The sequence below is a fragment of the Talpa europaea genome, assembly GCF_964194135.1.
Source record: "Talpa europaea genome assembly, chromosome: 5".
Lineage (NCBI taxonomy): Eukaryota > Metazoa > Chordata > Mammalia > Eulipotyphla > Talpidae > Talpa > Talpa europaea.
This window is the reverse complement of record NC_140071.1, coordinates 133,990,127-134,009,371: the sequence shown is the minus strand read 5'-3', so window position 1 is coordinate 134,009,371 and position 19,245 is coordinate 133,990,127. Positions and strand designations below refer to the sequence as shown.

Below are 19,245 nucleotides of genomic sequence, written 5' to 3'. Positions count from 1 at the left end.
ACACCGCCAAGTGCTTCCTGCTGTTTCCAACACCCCGTCGCATGTTCCAAATCCATCCTCTCCCTTCCATGATGCTTGCCTTGTATTTAGAACTCTGTCTTCCCTTGCAGGCAGGACTCCTATAGTGAAGAACTTAAGCCTGGCATTACACTGTGTGAGGTCAACCTGCTTTGACATTTACTAATAGCGAGACCTTGGGTTCATGATTTAACTTCTTTCTTTGGTTCTCTCATCAAAGTGGGGGTTCTAAGTGTGCTTTTCTCCTACTTTGTAGGAAATATTTTCAATGATTCTTCAGGTTCAGAATAGTTGTGGTCAGTAAGAGTTAGTGGGTGATATTTTTTCTTGCATAGTCTTTTAAATTAGCTTTCCAATGGATTTTTCTGTTCTCCCCCACCCGCCTCCCTTCAACAATTTCCCTGCTTATTGATTTATTTTTGTATCATTTCATTGATTCCTTATTCAAAAACCAACACTCCACTAGTTTTTCCTGCTAGTTTTGTCAGTTTTGTCTGTGTCTTGTCTTCAAAGTTTTCTCTTGATCCTTTTCTAGTCTTTTCTCTGACTTCAAGTTCACCACCAATTCTTTCAAAGTTGGACTTGTGTCCAGCTAGGCCATGTTTGGCATTGGTCCTCTCAAAACCCAATCAAGACAAACAATCACTCTCCAGAAATGCACCAGGCAGGTGAGAATCATTGTCATTTATGTGACTAGTAGTTGTGAACCTCATAGTAATATTAGGATAGCAGCATCAGCAGCCACCAGCTAATGGACCACTTATTAGCCAGTCACTGTTGTAGATACTTCATGCGCTCATTTAATTTTTTGTGCAAACCTTAATATTTAATATTATATCCACCTTGCAGATGAGCAAATTGAAGCTCAGAAAGGGTAAGCAACTTCCCTAAGAATTCCATAGCTAGTTAGTCATGAAAACTTGTTTGAAGTAAATAGGCTAATCCTAGAGTTCTCCCTCTTACCTCAACTATAAAACATTCCTAGAATTGCTGCTCCTAGAATTTACATGTATTTATTGCATCTTAGTGAACTCTATATATGCCTGTTTATTTCAGCACACTATTAGCCTTCAGAGATAGTGATGTATGCGTTCCCCTGGGTTTGGCACCATTGCTTTGGAAATTGTTAGTGCTCCATAAATGCCTGTCATGTCAAAGTGGAATCCACTAAACTGCCAATTGGAAACATGCCCAGAGACTTCTAACTTTCCTGGCTGGACATTCATTCATGATTTAATGAAGGTTTCTGGTAGATGTGAGATGGACCAGGATAAGGAATGCCCATCTTTCCATTTGTCACTAATATCTGTGTCACCCTGGACAAGCCACTTAATCTCACCATTTTTCAGTTTGCTAAGTGGGGACTCTAATTCTGGCATATGTCACCCTCTCAGGAGTTTTATGAGAGGGTGACAGAAGAGAATTTTAAAACACACTGTTTCAAATTATGATAAAACACAAAAGATCACTCAAGGGGGAGGAACAATTATTCCAATAATTAGTTAAACTCATGGTTTACGAAAAGTAAATGACAGTGCCGGTGGGTTCTGAATCTGCGGTAAGTGGTCCTTCTATCCTACTTTTCCCACTTCCTGCTTCTCATGAATAGTGAAGGGCTATGAAAGGAGAAGATTGGATTCTAGTTTTGAAATATTCACCATTTGTCATAGCAGGAAATAAGAAATGCTCTCTCACTGGCTTCTACAAGAAGAAGCTATATGAGATCCGAAAGGGGATTTGAGACAGTCCCTGCTTTTCATTTGCAGGTGTTGAGAGTGAGGTTGAGAAAGAGGAATCTCTCATTCAAGGGGCCACAGCAATCTCTCTGGACAACAGAAGCTGCACAAGGGTGTCCTGTGTTGAGCAGTTAGTTCCAAGTCTCCATATTGCTCTTTTGTGAAACTGACCAAAGCGTTCTGTACAACTAGAGTTTTGGGCAGTTCCAGACCCTGGAGCTCCATGACTGAGGCAACCCCTGCTCCTGTCCCCATGTCCCTTACTGACGATTTGATTAGGTGAGTTAGTTAACCTCCCACCTTTCAGTTTTCTACTCTGGAAGATGGAAATAATGAAGAGTATCTATATTATAGGATTATTTTTATAATATAATGAGTTAAACTTTGCAAAGCACTTAGAACTCTACCAGCCACAAAGTGCTGTTTGTTAAATAAATAAAAATAACATCTTAGAATTCAAATATAACATTTTTAAAATGCATATAGATGATGAAATCAAAGGACCTTGCTTTCTACTTGCATATTAAATTTATAAATCTTTATAGGTTATGCTTCTGTTCCACCAAAGATTTTCCTGACTCTCTGCCCAGGTCAGAGTTTTTAGCTGGTCACTAAGGATTTAGCATGAGATTAATTAATTGTCAGAGGTTAAACTCTTTTTTTTTAATTTCTTGGAGGTTACTGTTATATTTTTAATTGGCAATATGTTGGCAGTTCAAGTCTTTTTTTTGAAAACAAATCTGCTAACAGACAAATGCTGATAATTTCTCTGCCAAGAGAGGCATCTAAAATTTTCCACGATCAATATGGTACCAGGCAAAACAAACTACACTGAAATGTTGTGCTATGTGTGATACTAAAAATCCGAAGTCAAGTTAGAAAATTATGTTTTGCAATTACATGAAGCAATGTACTGAGACAGCTCCCCAGTTACAAGTAGTCCAGCCCCACAATAACCTTATCAAACTTGCCTTTCTCTGTCAGTGTAAATCAACAACATAAATGTCTGGAATGAAGTTTTAATTTGGAGAATCAATTATTTTGATTGAATGAGGACCCTGAGATTTTCCTGGGTAGATGTTATGTAAGCAAATTTAAGTAAGAAACAAATATAAGCACACATATAATCAAGTGTTTAATATTTTATCTCCTGCATTATCTAGTAAGTAATCATAATATTCTTTGAATAAATAGGAGTAATTATTACTTTAGAAAAAAGAACTGGGGCATTAGAGAAAGAGAATTACTCATAGTTATTCAATAAAGAGATAGAGGCAAAACTTGACAGTATTTTTTTCAACGAAAAAAATATGCTGATTCTCAATGATAAACACCTGAAACTTAATTAATATCCCAATGGAATGTTGCTTTGATTAAAAAAAGAAAAACATATTTATGCATACATAGAATATAGCAGCTAGGGATTTCTTAAGCCAGTCATGAAATAGCTAGCTAAATTCCTTAGACCCACAATGATTATATCAACATGTATTCATGAGCCAATTGTCAGCCTCCAAGATGTCAAAGGATTTGGAAGACATTTTATCAAGAAGAGCAGTGCAGAAACTGTACAGAAACTGTACTGTGCCTAAGATGTGTGGAAACTGGAAAACATCTCTAGCCTCTTGAGCTACTCTCCATCCTTCTTCACGATCTCTGGGTTGGAGAGACGGGACTCTATGGCAAGAACTTCCAGCCTTTTGCTTCCCACTGGGTTTTCTCAATGGGAAGCACCTATAGGAAACTGAAGAAGAGGACATGGGAGAGATTGGGGTATTTATTCTTTGGGTTCTCTCCTTGATGGAGGTTGGGTTGACAGTGGCTACACTCCTTCACCTAGGGCAGAAGTCCTTGCTGTCAATTCTTCTCTGGTAAACAGCAATGACTACTGTTTTTGTCAACTTCAGGAACTCTTAGCTAGAAATGATCTCTCATACTTGCTGGCACTAAATGCTTCATCAGTTTTGCTGGGTCCATAGCTTTGCAAATAATCCCTCTATTGTGTCCCCCTCCAATGCCCCATGAAATTGTGCCTGTGTCCCCTGCCTGCACCCTGACCATTACCAAAAATTTCAGTTCCTTGATATATAAAATGTTACATTCTCTACACTAAGTTATCATCACTGCTGTTATTATTACAGTCTATGAGTGTTACAACATTTCATATATGCTGACCTTTTGCTTAGCATCTAGCACAATGGACCCGCCTATGTGCCAACTACACAGAACCACCCTTCACGTTTCCATTCAATGTATCCACGATAGCATCTTCAGTTCATGTGACAGTCTCATGTCTAAAGGTTACTTAGTAAGTACCTGTACCACTGCACTTGGGAGCTTTTGGTTGTGGGGTTTTGTTCCAACTTTTCAGAGTTGTGTGAACTAATCACAAACTTTTCAGGCCAATATTACCTCAGTTGTGAAGTGGGGATTAAAGCCTACTTTCCTGGAGGCAGAGAGTGAGACCCAATGTTGGCCCAAGTTTCTTTCCAGTTAGAAGATCAGTGATTCTATTATGCAAAAGAGCTACAATTGTATACTGAAAGGGGCTTCATCCATCAAGATCAGAGGTGGTCAGTGAGGCCAAGGCTGACAGAGTGAAGAGGACAGCAGACTCCTGAGTCAGACTCTCTCTGTCAAGCCAAGCCTCATTGGGGGTGATATGGGGTCCAACTAGAAGACTGGTATCCCCCCTGCTCTTTTTAAAAAATATTTATTTATTTATTTATACAAGAACCGGGGAACAGGCCAGATGTGTGGGATGGTGAGAGGATTCACCAGAGACAGAGTGAGGGACAGAACAGGCAGACTAAAGAAATACACTGCTGAGGGGAGCAGCAGGTGAGGAAGGAGAGGTCTGCTGCGCATTGTGGGACCCTTGCTGGTGGGCCAGGATAGAAATGGCGCTGCAGAGGTTGCGAATAGCTTCACAGCACTGCGCTCAACTGCCTGAGCCACCAAGCGAGGCCCCACACCCCTGCTCTTTCTCCTGGTGGCTCAGTGTTCTCTGCCTCTGTGGTGTCTTGTTCTGACCATCTGCCTCTTGCTTCATATTCTCATGTCCACATTTCAGTCCTGTGTTCACCTGCTTAAGACCCAGATCATGGACAGAGACCTAATAAAACATCTTCCTAAAACAGCAATGGGATTAACATGTTTTCCTTTCAAATAACCTACCCCTATGCCTATGCACTAGGGTTATCTTGTAATGGGTGGCTAATGGGAAAAGTAATGGTTGATGTGGGGTCATTTCACATCTACAGATATTTTAGGGTCCACAGATGATAGGTCCAAGTCTAGTTTGGGGACACTATCAGTTTTATGAAATATCATTTTTAGAGTTATTCTGCTCATTTTTAATAACTTCTGTTATTATTTTTCTTTCTAAGAGACATCTTGACTTTTCCCTCACACTTAGTCAGGAACTGTGTTGCATCTCCATGAACACTCACTTGGGATATGGCTTTACTACCTATTGGTGCAGGAAGGGCTACCAGGGTCTGATAATTTTGTTTATCCCCAAGTGAATATAGTGTGCCCTTTGAAAATTAAATTTTAATTCTCTACATTGCACAAGTGACTAATTTGGTTGATATTTGGTAAATATTGGCAATTTTGACTTTAACTTGAAAGGAGAAAAGCAATGGTTCTAATAAACCACATTTACTGACAAATAGGGGCAATAAAAGTGCCTGCAGCTAAAATATTTTGTAGGATCAGGTTTTTTTTTTTACATTATTCTGGATTATGCCCAGGTTGCAAATGACATGTTATGTTTTGTTTGTGAGGTGGCATGCATGTGTATGTAATGAAAGCAATCTATCTCAACCATAATTTCAGGTTTTTGTACAAAGGATTAATACTAATAGAAGTCATTTTTTCCCTGCTTGGCTCTCCCTTTAAAGTGAGATATAAACACTAGTAGGTGAGTGCTTTTTATAAGTTGTTTATTTACTGCTTTATCTTGCAGCCCAGGAACAGGACTGACATATACTAAATATTTATTGAGTGAAAAATGAATTCAATAAATATTATTATGACATATTATTTTGCTCAGTGCCATTGAAACAAATTACTAGTTCATTCTGGGACTTTTCACTGGGTGTATTGGATTGTTTGAGGCACTTTTCATATTTTCTCCATTTCGTCTAATGGAGACTGGTAAAATTTTAAAGCATTCATATTTTAGAATCATTAGTTGAGTCCATCGATTCCCATAAGGTGATGTGGCAGAATACAAAGACAGCCCCCACCTGCAGCATCTCACCCAGCTCTTCATATTGTTCCTCACTGGCAAAACCCACCTCACCTGCCTGATTCCAACAGTTGTTTGATGCTTGAAATCAATCATGTATGAAAGAATGTCAATAAACACAGAACGTTCATAATAAATTATATATAGCATCTTCACAAAACAGATAGAGGGTTTCCTTTCAGATATTCTATTTTCTACTTCCCAAGAATGCCACCACATTGGAGAGAAAGAGAAGAGGAGGCGAACAGAGGGCTTGGCCTGTCCGTGTGGGAGGCTGTGGTACCCAGTCATTGAACCAAACACCAATGGAAGCATTGCTGTCAAGGTATTTTGTAGATGTGATGAACATCTGCAAGCAGCTGTCTTTTTTTTTTTTTCCTCAGAGTTCTACTAAGTTTTATTTTATTTTTTTTAAATTTATTTATAATTATTTTAATTTCATATATTTTTTACATCCTTTTTCATTGTATGGGGACTATAACCACGTTGCAAGCAGTTATCTTTAAGTAAAGTTTCTTACCCTGGGTGATGCGGGTGGAACACAACCAATCAGTTGAACCCAACCAGTTTTTGCATTAGGCAACAGTTGAGGCTTCCTTAATCAGAAGGAATTCCCTCTCAAGACTGCAGAATCAAATCCTGCCTGAGTTTTCAATCTGCCAGTCTGTCCTCTGAAATTTGGACATGTCAGGCCCCATAGTAGCATAAGTCACTTCTTAAAATGCATGCCTGTGTGTGTGTTTGTGAGTGTGCTTGGGTGTGCAAGTACAGGTGTAGCTACATTTATATGGATATGCATGTATTGGGGCTGTTTTTCTGGAGAACCTGGCAGACACACAGACAGAGTAGGCAACATAGAAAAGTCATGTTTTTGCAAATGTTTTTCTCTTCACTGTTTTTCTAACCTAGTGCTATTTCTGAACTTTGACAGTATCTAAATTATATACCAAATGCATGTGCGTGAGTCAGACAGTGCACAAGGTGCACAGTTTCAAGTATATCACTGCTCTGCTAACAAGTCAGATATTACAAGGGTATCTGACTCTAGTCCCTACTCCTCAGATCAAACAAAACTTTGCAAATGTTTTGGAGCCCAGGCTTCAGAATTGCCTCCTAACTGCACAAAACACCCTCTGGGTATTTAGGTAAACAGGAACACATCCACAGAGTTTGGCAGGATATAATATTTTGATTCTTTTTAGAAGCAGACAAATGCCATGCATGCAAACCAAAACAAACCAAACTAACATACATTTGGGGGATTAAAATAAACAAACAAACTTGCTTTGAACAGCAGGAGATGATGTTTTGGCAGCGGAGCAGGGCAAGAGCTTCAGGAGCCGCTCTTTAATGCTGCGCTTGGTGCTGTTCTGGGAGTACAGGAACCCTAGAAGACACGCCGAGGTTGTGTTAATGCGGTGGTCCCCCCAGACACTCAGGTTGAGGCAGGGTTAATCAGAGGAAACTCGGCAGGCAGGGTCTGGGTGCAGGCAGCCAGCTGCTCAAGCAATCACAGGCAAGGGACCCAGAAGGAAGAAATGAATTCCTTTTTCCCCCTCTGTTTTTCACATTTTTTAGGTTCTCTTTTCAAACCTTTTTCTTGCATAGCATTCAACATTCATTACCAAGTTAAACAAAAAGAAAGAAACATGCAAATGACTCTTTTGATTAGCAAACATAAAATTTGGTGAATTTTTTTTGGGTCTTAGATTAGAATGAAACAATTATCACTGAAAGAGATTAAGGGATTGAAATTTCCAAATTCAAAACAACATTGAGGTCCCATGTGAAGATTTTCTGTTCTCATTGCCCTTGCTCTTTGATTACAGAAGAGATAGATGCTCTTCATACATCATTCTTACCGCAAACACCTGTTAGTACCTTTGCCTTCCCTGAAAGTGAGAAATAGGTGTGCTTGGTACGCAACTTGATTAGCACAAACCTGCTTGCCTAAAGAGGTGACAGCCTTTCACATTTTTCATGTGTGAGCATTAATGCATGGGGCTCATTGAAGCAAAATAAGTTCCCCCAAAAGTAAGGTGTGTTTCAAAATTATAAATGGGGATGATGGATCAGCATCTGCAAATTCACATAGCTGGCAGGACTCAAGGAACATCAATAGTTACCAAGTGGACAACCTAGCAGCTGTAGGTGTTAGAGTTACAATTGTCCAACTCATACTCATTTACCCACTGCAGTGCTCAAAAGCCTGATGTGCATGCTGATGGCTCTACCATCTATCATCTATCTCTCTGTCTCTATCTATCTATCTATCTATCTATCTATCTATCTATCTATCTATCTATCTACCTACCTATCTATCATCTATCTCCCTCTCATTCACCCCCCCAACTCTATCTCTCTATTCATATATCTCTCTATCCGTCTATTTATCTGTCATCTTCCTACAGCAGTTTGGAAGGTGTCAATTATGAAACAACAAGGGAACCAATTTAATTCAAGGTTAGACCATTTTATAATGGAGTACTGGGAAATGTATCATTTGTTACCTTTAATTTATGATTCCTGTGTTGGAATTACAAAATCGTTCTGACAACAAGATTACTGATCTATTTCTGTTCGGGAGTTTTCCACTTCACCTTCACTGTCTATTGATTAAAAAATCCTGATAGGGGCCTCCCTGGTGGCGCAAAGGGTTAAACACTGCACTAAGAAGCAATCCGCAGCCTCTGCAGCATGAGTTTGATCCCCGGGTGGCCAGGGAGCAACCCACATGGCGCAGCAGACCTCTCCTGACTCGCCCACTGCCCCCCTCAGCAGTGTATTTCAGTCAGTCTGCCTGTTCTGCTCCCCACTCTGTCTCTGGTTAATCCTCTCACACCTCTGGCCTGTACCCCTGTTCTTATATGCATAAATAAGTAAATCTTTAAAAAAAAGTAAAAAAAAAAACCTGATAGGTTTTGCATGTGGGGGAGATGACAGTATACTAGTAGAGACATAAATCAAATCAGATCATTTCCCTGCTTAAAGCTCTCAGAAATCTTCAGGTTGAAATTTGGGGGAAAAAAAAAATCACAGTTCCCAGGATGGATCCCAATTCCTGAATGACCTGACCTGCCTCACTCCTGGCAGCATTTTTTGACTCTCCCCATTATGCCCATTTCTTTGAAACATCATCCACATTGCCCACACTATCTTTCTTGTCTTTGTTGGAACTTAAGACCCCTCTTTTGCCCTTGACATTTATTTATTTTTATTACCTTGACTCTTACTTTGTTGTGAAATCTCTTGTTCATTTGCTATCTCATGAGCTGGTTGAATGTCTGACACATGAGAAAAAAAATCAATAAATGTCAGTAACTGCGTAAATAAATTCATTTTCAACACTGAAGAAGATCCATTTTCATTTTTCAGATTAGTATCTGAGTAAGTGTTTGAACTTGTAAAATAAATCTGACTTACATAAAATATACTTGAGTTGGATTCTTCTTTCTGTTTCCAGAGGAACACATCCATCTAAGTGCCATCTCCTTTGTAAATTTCTCTGGGATGTGAGGATTTCACTTTAGGACTTTCTGTCTTTTTTTTTTTTTTAACGATGATCTCTTCTATAACCTTCTTTATTTTTATTTTTTTTTAAAGATTTATTTTTATTTATTTATACAAGCACTGGGCACAGTCAGAAGCACGGGAGGGTGAGAGAATTCACCAGAGCCAGAGTGAGGAGCAGAGCAGGCAGAAGGACCGAAGTACACTGCTTAGGGGAGCAGCGGGCGGCAGGAGAGGTCTGCGCGCCATGTGGGACCCTCCTCCGGTGGCCGGGGAGCAGCCGGGGATCGAACCGGTGCTGCAGAGGCTGTGGGCAGCTTCGCAACCCAGCGCTCAACCGCTGTGCCACCGGGGAGGCCCTCTGTCTCACTTTCTTCATGCCAGCTCAAGTCTCCATGCCCTTTTATGCATAGCCTAGTGGTCCTTCACCAAGGACCAACTTCTACACGACTGTGCAGGCTTTAAAACTCAGCTCAAGCACACTGGCCTCTAGTAAGCATTTTCTGTGGTTCTTGCATTTTCCTGAGGGGAGAGAGTCTGCCCCATCATTTGCTCTGTTTCCTTTATTGTTCCTGAATCATATCCTATTGTTCTGGGCATCACACCATATTGTAAAGCAAGACACTGCTCTGACAAGGAATTAGAGTAGGGAGATTATACCTGTCATGTGCAGAAGGAGAGACACTTTTGTGTCTTTTTTTGAAGATTTGACCTCCCCCTAGTTAAACTCAACCATAATCCTTGAAACTGGTATATAACAGGCATTCAGAAAACTCTCCTATCTGCCAAGCTTACTCTCTCTACGACAGCTTTCTGGACCCTCAATATGGATGTGAGGGGAGGAGGCAGCTTCCTGTTTCCCAGACACTCAGAGATATAAATGCTAAAAGATACCCCTGCTTCTGCCCACAATTTGGCAATTAATAATCATCTTCCCTGGAACCTATTTTGAACTGCATGAGAGACCACAAGGTTCGCAGGTTGCTGTTTTTATTAGGAGTTAAAAGTTCCAGATTTTAGCCCCTGTTTTACTACCTCAGACTGAATAAGATTGGATAGGTTATTAAATTTCTTTGGGCCTCTGTATTTCTTTGGAAAACAAAAGGATCTAAACTAAAGAAGCTTAGCTGTCAAAGCACAGTTAAATGATCTCTTTTAGAAGTTTACTTAATATAAAAGATTTATGGTTAAGGCAATGTTTTTATGGTGTTTTCTCTGCAGGGAGACCTTTAACTTCTGGAAGACAGGATGTGGCATCATACAATCTCCTCTCTTCTTCTCTCCTCTCCTTTCCTTTCCTCTCCCTCTCCCTCCCTCCAACTCCCATCAGTTCAGCCAGTCTTCTATTTTCTTCTTAAAGTGTAGTGACTGAGTGTTCAACTACTATACTCATGCCTGGATTCAGGCCCCAGCCCCACTAGACCTTGGGCAAGGTTATTTAATCTTTTTGAATCTCAGTTTTCTCATTAACAAAATGGAGTAATTATTGTACCTATCTCAAAAAGTTGTTGGAAATCTAATAAGAATATATAAAGCATTTTGCACTGTGTCTATTCATAATGCTCTCTCAACAAGTGTTAAATAATATTTTCCTCTGTTCTTTGAGCACCCCATATTCCTGCCTACCTCAGGTCATTCCCAAATGCTGTGATCTCCATATGAACTATTGTTTTACTTCTTTGTGACCTATTAACTCCTGTTCATGCTTGAGATGCCAGTAAAATAATCAGTTTCTGAGGAAAACCTTATATGATAGACCAAAACAGATTATAACAACTGTATTTTATGTTTTTACACAGTTTCTTTAATTTATCATTCATAGCTTTTCACAAATATAATTAAAATAATTTATGATGCAATGGTGTATTTTTGATATATGGCTTTCCTACTAGAAAGTACAATGGAGGATTTCTACTTCCAACTTTTAGAGCATAAGTGTTACTGGATGTTCTATTCAACTTCAGCAACTATACAACAAAATAAGCTATATGAGGGAACATATAATATACAACTATGGCACACAGAGAAAAAGACACCTAAGAGGTGATGTCCTCACATGTCCTGAGTCCAGTTGACTAGTAGCATGTTTTTTTCCCCATTGTTCAGATAAGTATAACTCATGTTAAATAAGCTAAAGTGGCAGAGAACAAAACCATAGACTCCTGAAGTGACCAGAATTTGCAGAGCAGGGTGCTGGAGAAAAGTGAACTCCATATATGTCAGAGGGAAAGATGTTTACCAGAATTAAATGAGGCTAATTATGATGGTTACTTTTATATGTCAACTTGACTGGGCTAAAGGATGCCCAGATGGCTGGTAAAGGCTGGGTGATACATGCTCAGGTCAGACATATTACCACTTAGCCTGCAGAAGCTTCAGGGAAAATAGTTTCAGAAACCAGAAGTCATACAGTATTGGGAGCTGAAGGAATTCTGACTAGGGGTAGAAGGAAGAGAAGAAAAAGAAATAAAATGCTACACTGAGCATCTTCAGAACTCATTCAAGAGCTCAGAGAGGACTGTTTTAGCAATAAGAACCATTTCCTACAGTAGAGTCCAAAAGTGACCAATCCTAAGAGTAATGCAATTAATGTTGGAAATATCAAGAGGATATGTTAGTGACTATGGTGTATCTTCCAGAATAATATTTAATACAATTTTAAAGAAAATAAGACAAGTCAAATTTCCCTAAATGTATTATACTAAGATCCTTCTTGCTATCAAAAATTACCATATACATAAAAACATCAGAGAAATGTGACCCATAATCAGTCAGTAGAAATATAGAAATTTTTAAAACTAGCATAGAAACAGACCCTTGGATGATTAAGATATTGGAAATAGCAGAAAATGTATTTAAAGAAAAAGATAGTCACAATTAAGTAAATAAGTGAACATTTATGCAGTGAAATTAAAAATGCAAAATAGTGCCAAATAGAAATTCTAGAGACAGAAGATAAAATATCTAAAAATGGAAAAAAATCATTAAAAGAAATTAATAGAAGACTGTGGACTACTGAAGAAATAGTTATAAGCTTGAATAGAGATTAAAAGAAATAAATTATCCAATCTAAATAAAAGAGACAGAGGTGTTAACAAAATAAACAGATCCTTGGTGATCTGTGAGACAGTATCAAGAAGTCTAACATAAGTGTCATTAGAGAACCAGATAAGAGGGGAGAGGGAAATTTGAAAAAGTAGTGACCAAAATATTTCAAATCTCCTTACAAATAACAACATGCAAATCCAAGAAACTTGCTTAATTGTAGTCAAGATAAGTGAGAGAAGAATCACGTATAGGTGCATCATCATCAAACTACTGAAGAAAATGAGAAAACTCTTAAATCCAAAATAAAATGACACATTACATATAGAAATACAGTCTATGGACAATGGAACGTATCTTTAAAGTATGGGGGCATGGGGAGGGTAGACTATCAACCCAGAATTCTATATTCAGTAAAAACAGTCTTTTGAAAATAATGGTGAAATAAAGATGTATTCAAATAACTAAAATCGAGAGAAAATCATAGCTACTAGAATGGCGTTACAAAATTACGAATGGAATTTTTTCAGTCTGAAAGGAAATGACTTGCCAGGAAACTTAGTTCTCTAAGTAGAAACAAATAGCATTGTAAATTAAAAATACATTGCTAAATATAAAATATCATCTGATTTCCTCTTGTCTAAATAAAAAATGTGTTGTGGTATTTATCATATTTGTAGATTGAATTTTCTGACAACAATAATATAAAGGATAGGTGAAGATAATTAGAATTGCACTATTATATATTGTACACAAGGTGGTACAATATTAACTCAATGCAGCTTGTAACAAATGAAGGAGACATAGCACCATCTCTAGATACTAGGGAGACAAGTAAAATAATAAAAGGGTGTGCATTCAACAGTCCAATTGAAGTGTGAAAAATGAAATATTGAAGCAATTTAATTAACCCCAAAGAAGTCAAGGAGTGAAGACCAAAGAAAGAAGCTAGAGCATAAGTAGAGGATAAATAACATGGGAGACTTACACTCAACCAGATGACGCAAAGTACTGAGCCCTCCTCATTCACTACCGTATTTCTACTACTTTTCACAGTAACTACAATATAAAAAGCATCTCATCGGTATCTCCTAAAAGCATAAATGAAGATGCTGTATTTCATGTGATGGTCTCAAAATGTACAGAACAGCTGCATGCTTGGAATTAGCAGATACATTTGAAATTTGCATAATAAACTTCTTCATAATGTGTGGTTGTCTCCTTCCCACACCCTGAAGGACAGCTGTGTGGGAAGGCATTCTGCGAAGGGTGATACTTCATTCTTCAGTTAACAGCATAGAGAAAAATTATGGTGAAAGTAATTCAATCAGCACAGTGCCTTAACAAAGTCATCAGAGGGCATTGACCCCCCTAGAGACTATATAATCTTTGATAGATTAATTACCTTATATCACATAAATATTTATTGAATTATTCCAAAAGCTTTTATTATAATGTGTATATTATAAACATAAATAAAGTTTGTTGTAGATCTGTGGTCCCATAAAAGTCCCTGTTCTCCACTGTCTAGCCATCTACATCAATCATGACATCTGTTACACTGGATGATTGATTCTTTCACTGAATCCTCAATTCCCCCGATGGGAGTTTCTGTTCATTCATTAACTCATTTATACAAAAACATTTACTCAGTGCCTACAATGTACTAGGAACTGTCTTGGGTGCTCAAGTAATGCAGTGAATAAATAGAACAAAAATTTCTACTTTAGTTGTTCCTTCATTATAGTTGTGGAAGAAAAAAAAATAAAAATAATTAGCAAAATATAAACTTATTAGATAGAAAGAAGGAATGATGAGATCTAGAGATTTCTATTGGTGGACAGGGTGGGAGGTGGTGTGGGAAAAAACTTGTAATTTTAAATATAGTCACCAGGGAAGGCTTCATGGTGCTTTATTTGAACAAAAATACCTAGCTAATGTAAGAAAATGTCTTACGCTCTTTTGATTATTAGCAACCAGTACAATATATTACATAAAGTAAGCATTAATATATATTTGTTGAGCAACTAATTGTATTCATTTATTAAGTTACTAAGTTAAGATTTATTGGCACCTACAATGGACAAACACCTCAAATTAATGACTATATAAGCTATTGATTACAGTGATTTATTCTCAAGTTGATTGCTTTAGAAATAAAATTGTTTTTTAAAGATTTATTTATTTATACAAGAACTGGGGTCCAGGCCAGAGGCACAGGAGGGTTAGAGGATTCACTAGAGATAGAGTGGGGAGCAGAACAGGCAGACGACTGAAATGCACTGCTGAGAGGAGCAGCGGGCACGACAGCAGAGGTCTGCCACACCATGTGGGTAGCTCCCTGGCTGGCCAGGAATCAAACTGGTGCAGCAGAGGCTGCAGACAGCTTCACAGTGCTGTGCTTAACCCTCTGTGCCACCAGGGATGCCCTAGAAATAAAAATTGTTGACTCCCTGCATCTAGAAGTCAAGTCAAACTAGAAGTAGACTAGCACTTCAAAAATCATGGAACAAAATAAGACAAGAAGAGACTAAAAAGGCAGTGTGCAGATAAGTAGGCCATTTCAGATTGTGATGAGACTGAATGCAAATGCATTCGTTTCTACCAGTGGGAAAGGTTTCATCTTCTAAAGCCTGAGATTGCTGAAAACACATCACCTGCTCCCCTCCTCTGGCTCATATCTGTGACCCGCACTTTAACAGTGCTCTGTGCAAGTGGCCATTTTTCACTGACTGCTTTTTCCGTTACCCAAGAAATGCCACTGCATGTAAATGTCAGGCTTCAGTGATGAGTGATGGGCCATGAATTATGAATTCTGCCCGTAATGATGAGGGTAATAGAAGTGGTCATTTCACCATAATGAGTGTTATGCTCTCTTCCTCCTTTTTGTAGTTGAGGTGATTGCAAAAATGAATATTTTCTGTGACTTTGCATGGGAACAAATGCTACTACTCCATAATTCACAGCCCTCTTTAGCCTCCCTCTTGTGCTTTTAAATTATGGACAGTGTTTTTCTTCTTAGATCCTAAACCTATGGATGTCTGGTGGAGGAAAATGGCTAACAATGTTTCCTCAGCTGTGATGTCTTCCCATGAGTCAGAATCAATGCCAAAAATCATCAAGAGTTTCAGTGGCACTGTGATCCTGTCTGCGTCACCTCAGTGATAAACTGACTCATGGGCTTGAGGACAGGACCAGGAAGCCCATTCTTCACCAGCTGCAAATGTGAATTTATCTGCTGGCATGTCTATTTTTTAAATGGACTCCTGAGTTATAAATTCTCTCTCTCCCACACACTTTGTTCTGTATTTTCAAATTTATTCCTGAAAATAGCTGAACCCCTGATCATTTGGAGTTAATATCCTGGAGATAATTCTTGTTAAAAATCTCTGCCAAGCCAGACCAGTTGTTACAGGATCCTGCAGTCAGTGTGTTCACCTTTAAGGAGGGTAGTGATGGAAATGCGGGGAATAAGCTATATTTGATTTTGCAACTTGATGAAATTTGGAGGCAGAATACTGATGTTCCTAACTGACCTGTTTTCTTTTGCCTGATTGTAAAACAGTTGATCCAGAAGGAGAAAACCAGAAGGTGCTTGATTTTGCTGGAAATAATCTACAAAACCTCATGCAAATAGAATAAATTTGAGTCTCCTTAGGACTGCTCCTTGAAGACACCTGTTTCTCACCCAGAGAATGCTAATCTGTCTACCAATGTCTCCCTCTTTCTCCTTCTGCCTGTCTTTGCCTCTGCCTTTGATTTCTCTGGCTCCCTCGCTCTCCCTGGTCTCTGTCACTTCCTTATCTGTCTCCCTCATAGCACCTCTGAGTTTCTCCAAATTTCTGTTTCTTTGTCTTTTGCTATCTCCATTGTCAACTGCATTCCCCCTTTCATCTCCTCTCCCTCCCTCCCTCCCTTCCTCTCTCTGACTCACTCTTTCAATCAAAATAAGGTCCCTTTTTTTTGGAATATTTATTTTCTAATATCACTGATCATTTTTGTGCAATACCCAATTCTCCCCTCAGGTGTAGTCCCAGGAGCTCTCCCACCACCACAGCACCTGTGAGTGAACCATCACCACAGAGCCTTGTGCTCACCCTCCTCCCTCCCTTCTTTTGATCCCTCTCCCTCCCCCCTCCCCTGTTGGATGCTTCAGATATAAGGTCAGCTTGCAAGTTTTGTCTTTTGCCAAGGCAGTGCCCCCTTTGATCTTCCTCATGCTTAGGTGGTTGCATGCCTCATGTAGGGTTGGAGAGACCAATGAGGGCAGGATAATTACTGTAGTTTATCACCAGGCAAACACTGGCAAACTAGATGGGTAGAAACTACAGTGCTGGGCCTGCCTGGTGGTGCAGGTGGTTGAGCACAGTGCTGTGAAGCTGAGCGCAGCCTCTGCAGTGAGAATTTGAGCCCCACCGGCTGCGGAGATATCCACATGGTGCAGCAGACCTCTCCTGTCTTGCCCGCTGCTCCCCTCAGCAGTGTATTTCAGTCAGTCTGCCTGTTCTGTTGCCCACTTTGTCTCTGGTGAATCCTCTCACCCTCCTGTGCATCAGGCCTGTACCCCAGTTCTTGTATGCATGAATAAATCTTTAAAAAAAAAAAAAAACTACAGTGCTTTCCAAACCAGCAGTAAGTAGTTATCTACACTGCTATCTCCTTTATGGGCACAACTAGTCAGAGAAAATTAGTAGGAAAAAGACGGAAAAGTCATCTGTTTTCTTGTACTATTTCAATATTCATCATTGAACCCAAAGCCCACTCTTCCTTAGTTCTTCTGAACATGTTCTACTAGGGTAATAGCTTTGGGATGGTTGAGTCTATAAGTAGGGTGACAGAACTTCCAGTGTGCCTAGAACAGTGGCCATTTATGACAGTTGTCCTAACATCCTATTTATAAGCACCCCCTTTTCATGCTCAAGTATGTTCTGGTTTTGATATAAAATTATATGGTCATGCTCTCTGAGCAACCAGTTAGGTCTGTCGCCAGAGAGTTAACATGTAGCCGTTAACCAAATGGCCTCTCCCTTACACTGTAAATCATCATTTAAAAATGGCATCGTTTAAAAATGGATATATGATCCCATCGAATGAAATCTTGCCATTTCTCACAGTGTGAATGGAACAGGAAGAGATTATGTAAGAGAAATAAGCCCGAAGGAGAAAGACAACTATTGGATGATTTCACTCATATATGGAATACAGAAAACAAAACAAAGGGACAGACAAAACTAAACCCAAGGAAACCCTAGAAATCTCTCTATAGAACTGAGGCTACCAGAAGGGTAGGGTGGGCTGTGGAGGAGAGAGAGAACGGAGGCCCAGTGGACTATGGTGGAGGATGATGTGTTTTGGTGGTGGGCGCAGTGTGGTGACATACCTGAAGCGGTGTGAACCTGTATCTACGAATCATACAGAATGCTGCAAACCAATGTCACTTCAATGAAAAATAAGACAGTGAAAAAAACAAGTTAAGCATGAGCACCAGAAATCTATGGAGAAAATATTAAAATTCTAATAAAAGCCAGAACATGTTCTGAATGTACAGAAATAAAAAATGCTCTAAATAAAAAGTTGCATTTTAAAAATAGCTTTAATTAGTAAGGAAGATGAAATACACTGGTAGAATGTAAGTGCATCCAGATTTTTTTAAAAAAAGGAACTCTTGCTATAGGCAATGGCATGGATAGATTTTGAGGGCAATAAGCTAAGTGAAATAAGCCAGTCACAGAAGGTCAAATACTGTAGGAGTCACGTAAACATAGTATGTAAAATAGGCAAAATCATAGCAGTGGAGAGTAGAATATTGGTTGTGAGAGGCCGGAAGTGGGGCACATGGGGAGATCTGAACTGGTTATAAAGTTTCAGTTGTGAGCATCTTGTCTCTGCTGTGGGACACTGGGCCTCTATTTAACAATGCTGTGCCTTGCACTTAAAAAATATTTAAGAGGCTAGATCTCAGGTTGAATATTCTCAGTAGCAGAGAAAGCTGATGAAAGAAAGTACTTAAGGGTCTATTAATTCCAACATTTGTAATAGAAAGGTTTTGGAGGCAGAAAGAACTGGTTCCAATCTAAATCCTGCCACTTTTTCTTTATGAGACTTTGGAAAAGTAACTTAACCTCAATGAAACTCTTTGGCCTCAACTGTATGATGGAGAATGACAGTGCTAGGCTTGGGTGTCTCCAAGGAAGTTAGGATGTTCAAGCGAGGTCACTTAGCACTTGCTGCTGGATGGTGGTCTCCTCCCCTATCTACTGGATGCTGGAAGAAGTGTGTTCCCGACACAGAAATGAGTTCAAGGCTCAGCACCCAGAGCAAAAACAAATATTGCAAAAATGACAGGAGTACTTGCTTGACACAGCCACAGTCAAAGCAGCCTCCATGTCCAAATCTCTATCTTGACCATTGACTCATTAAAATTTTTTAAAAATGATTTACTTTTATTTATTTATGCATATGAGAACTGGGGTGTAGGCCACAGGTGAGGTGGATGAAAGGATTCACCAGAGACAGAGTGGGGAACAGAACAGGCAGATTGACTGAAATACACTGCTGAGGGGAGCAGTGGGCCAGACAGGAGAGGTCTGCTGCGCCATGTGGGTCAGCTCACTGGCTGGGGATCGAACTCAGTGTGGCTGGCAATAGCTTGATATCGCTGAGACATTAACCCCTGCGCCA

The 19,245-nt window shown here is 39.3% G+C and overlaps 1 protein-coding gene across 6 annotated transcripts in view; it reads right to left on the bottom strand.

Annotated features, from left to right (window-relative positions):
• The window catches only part of KCNIP4 (potassium voltage-gated channel interacting protein 4), a gene marked incomplete at both ends in the record, with an annotated part of 891,330 nt that overhangs the window by 83,335 nt on the left and 788,750 nt on the right, over positions 1-19,245 (bottom strand). For 2 of the 6 annotated variants that reach the window (XM_084233318.1, XM_084233317.1), the window contains one exon: positions 7,291-7,396. The exons of the other annotated variants lie outside the window; for them this stretch is intronic. In XM_084233318.1, the coding sequence (XP_084089444.1) occupies positions 7,291-7,396 (106 nt within the window). The remainder of the gene's footprint in view (positions 1-7,290; positions 7,397-19,245) is intronic. 6 annotated transcript variants of the gene reach the window in all.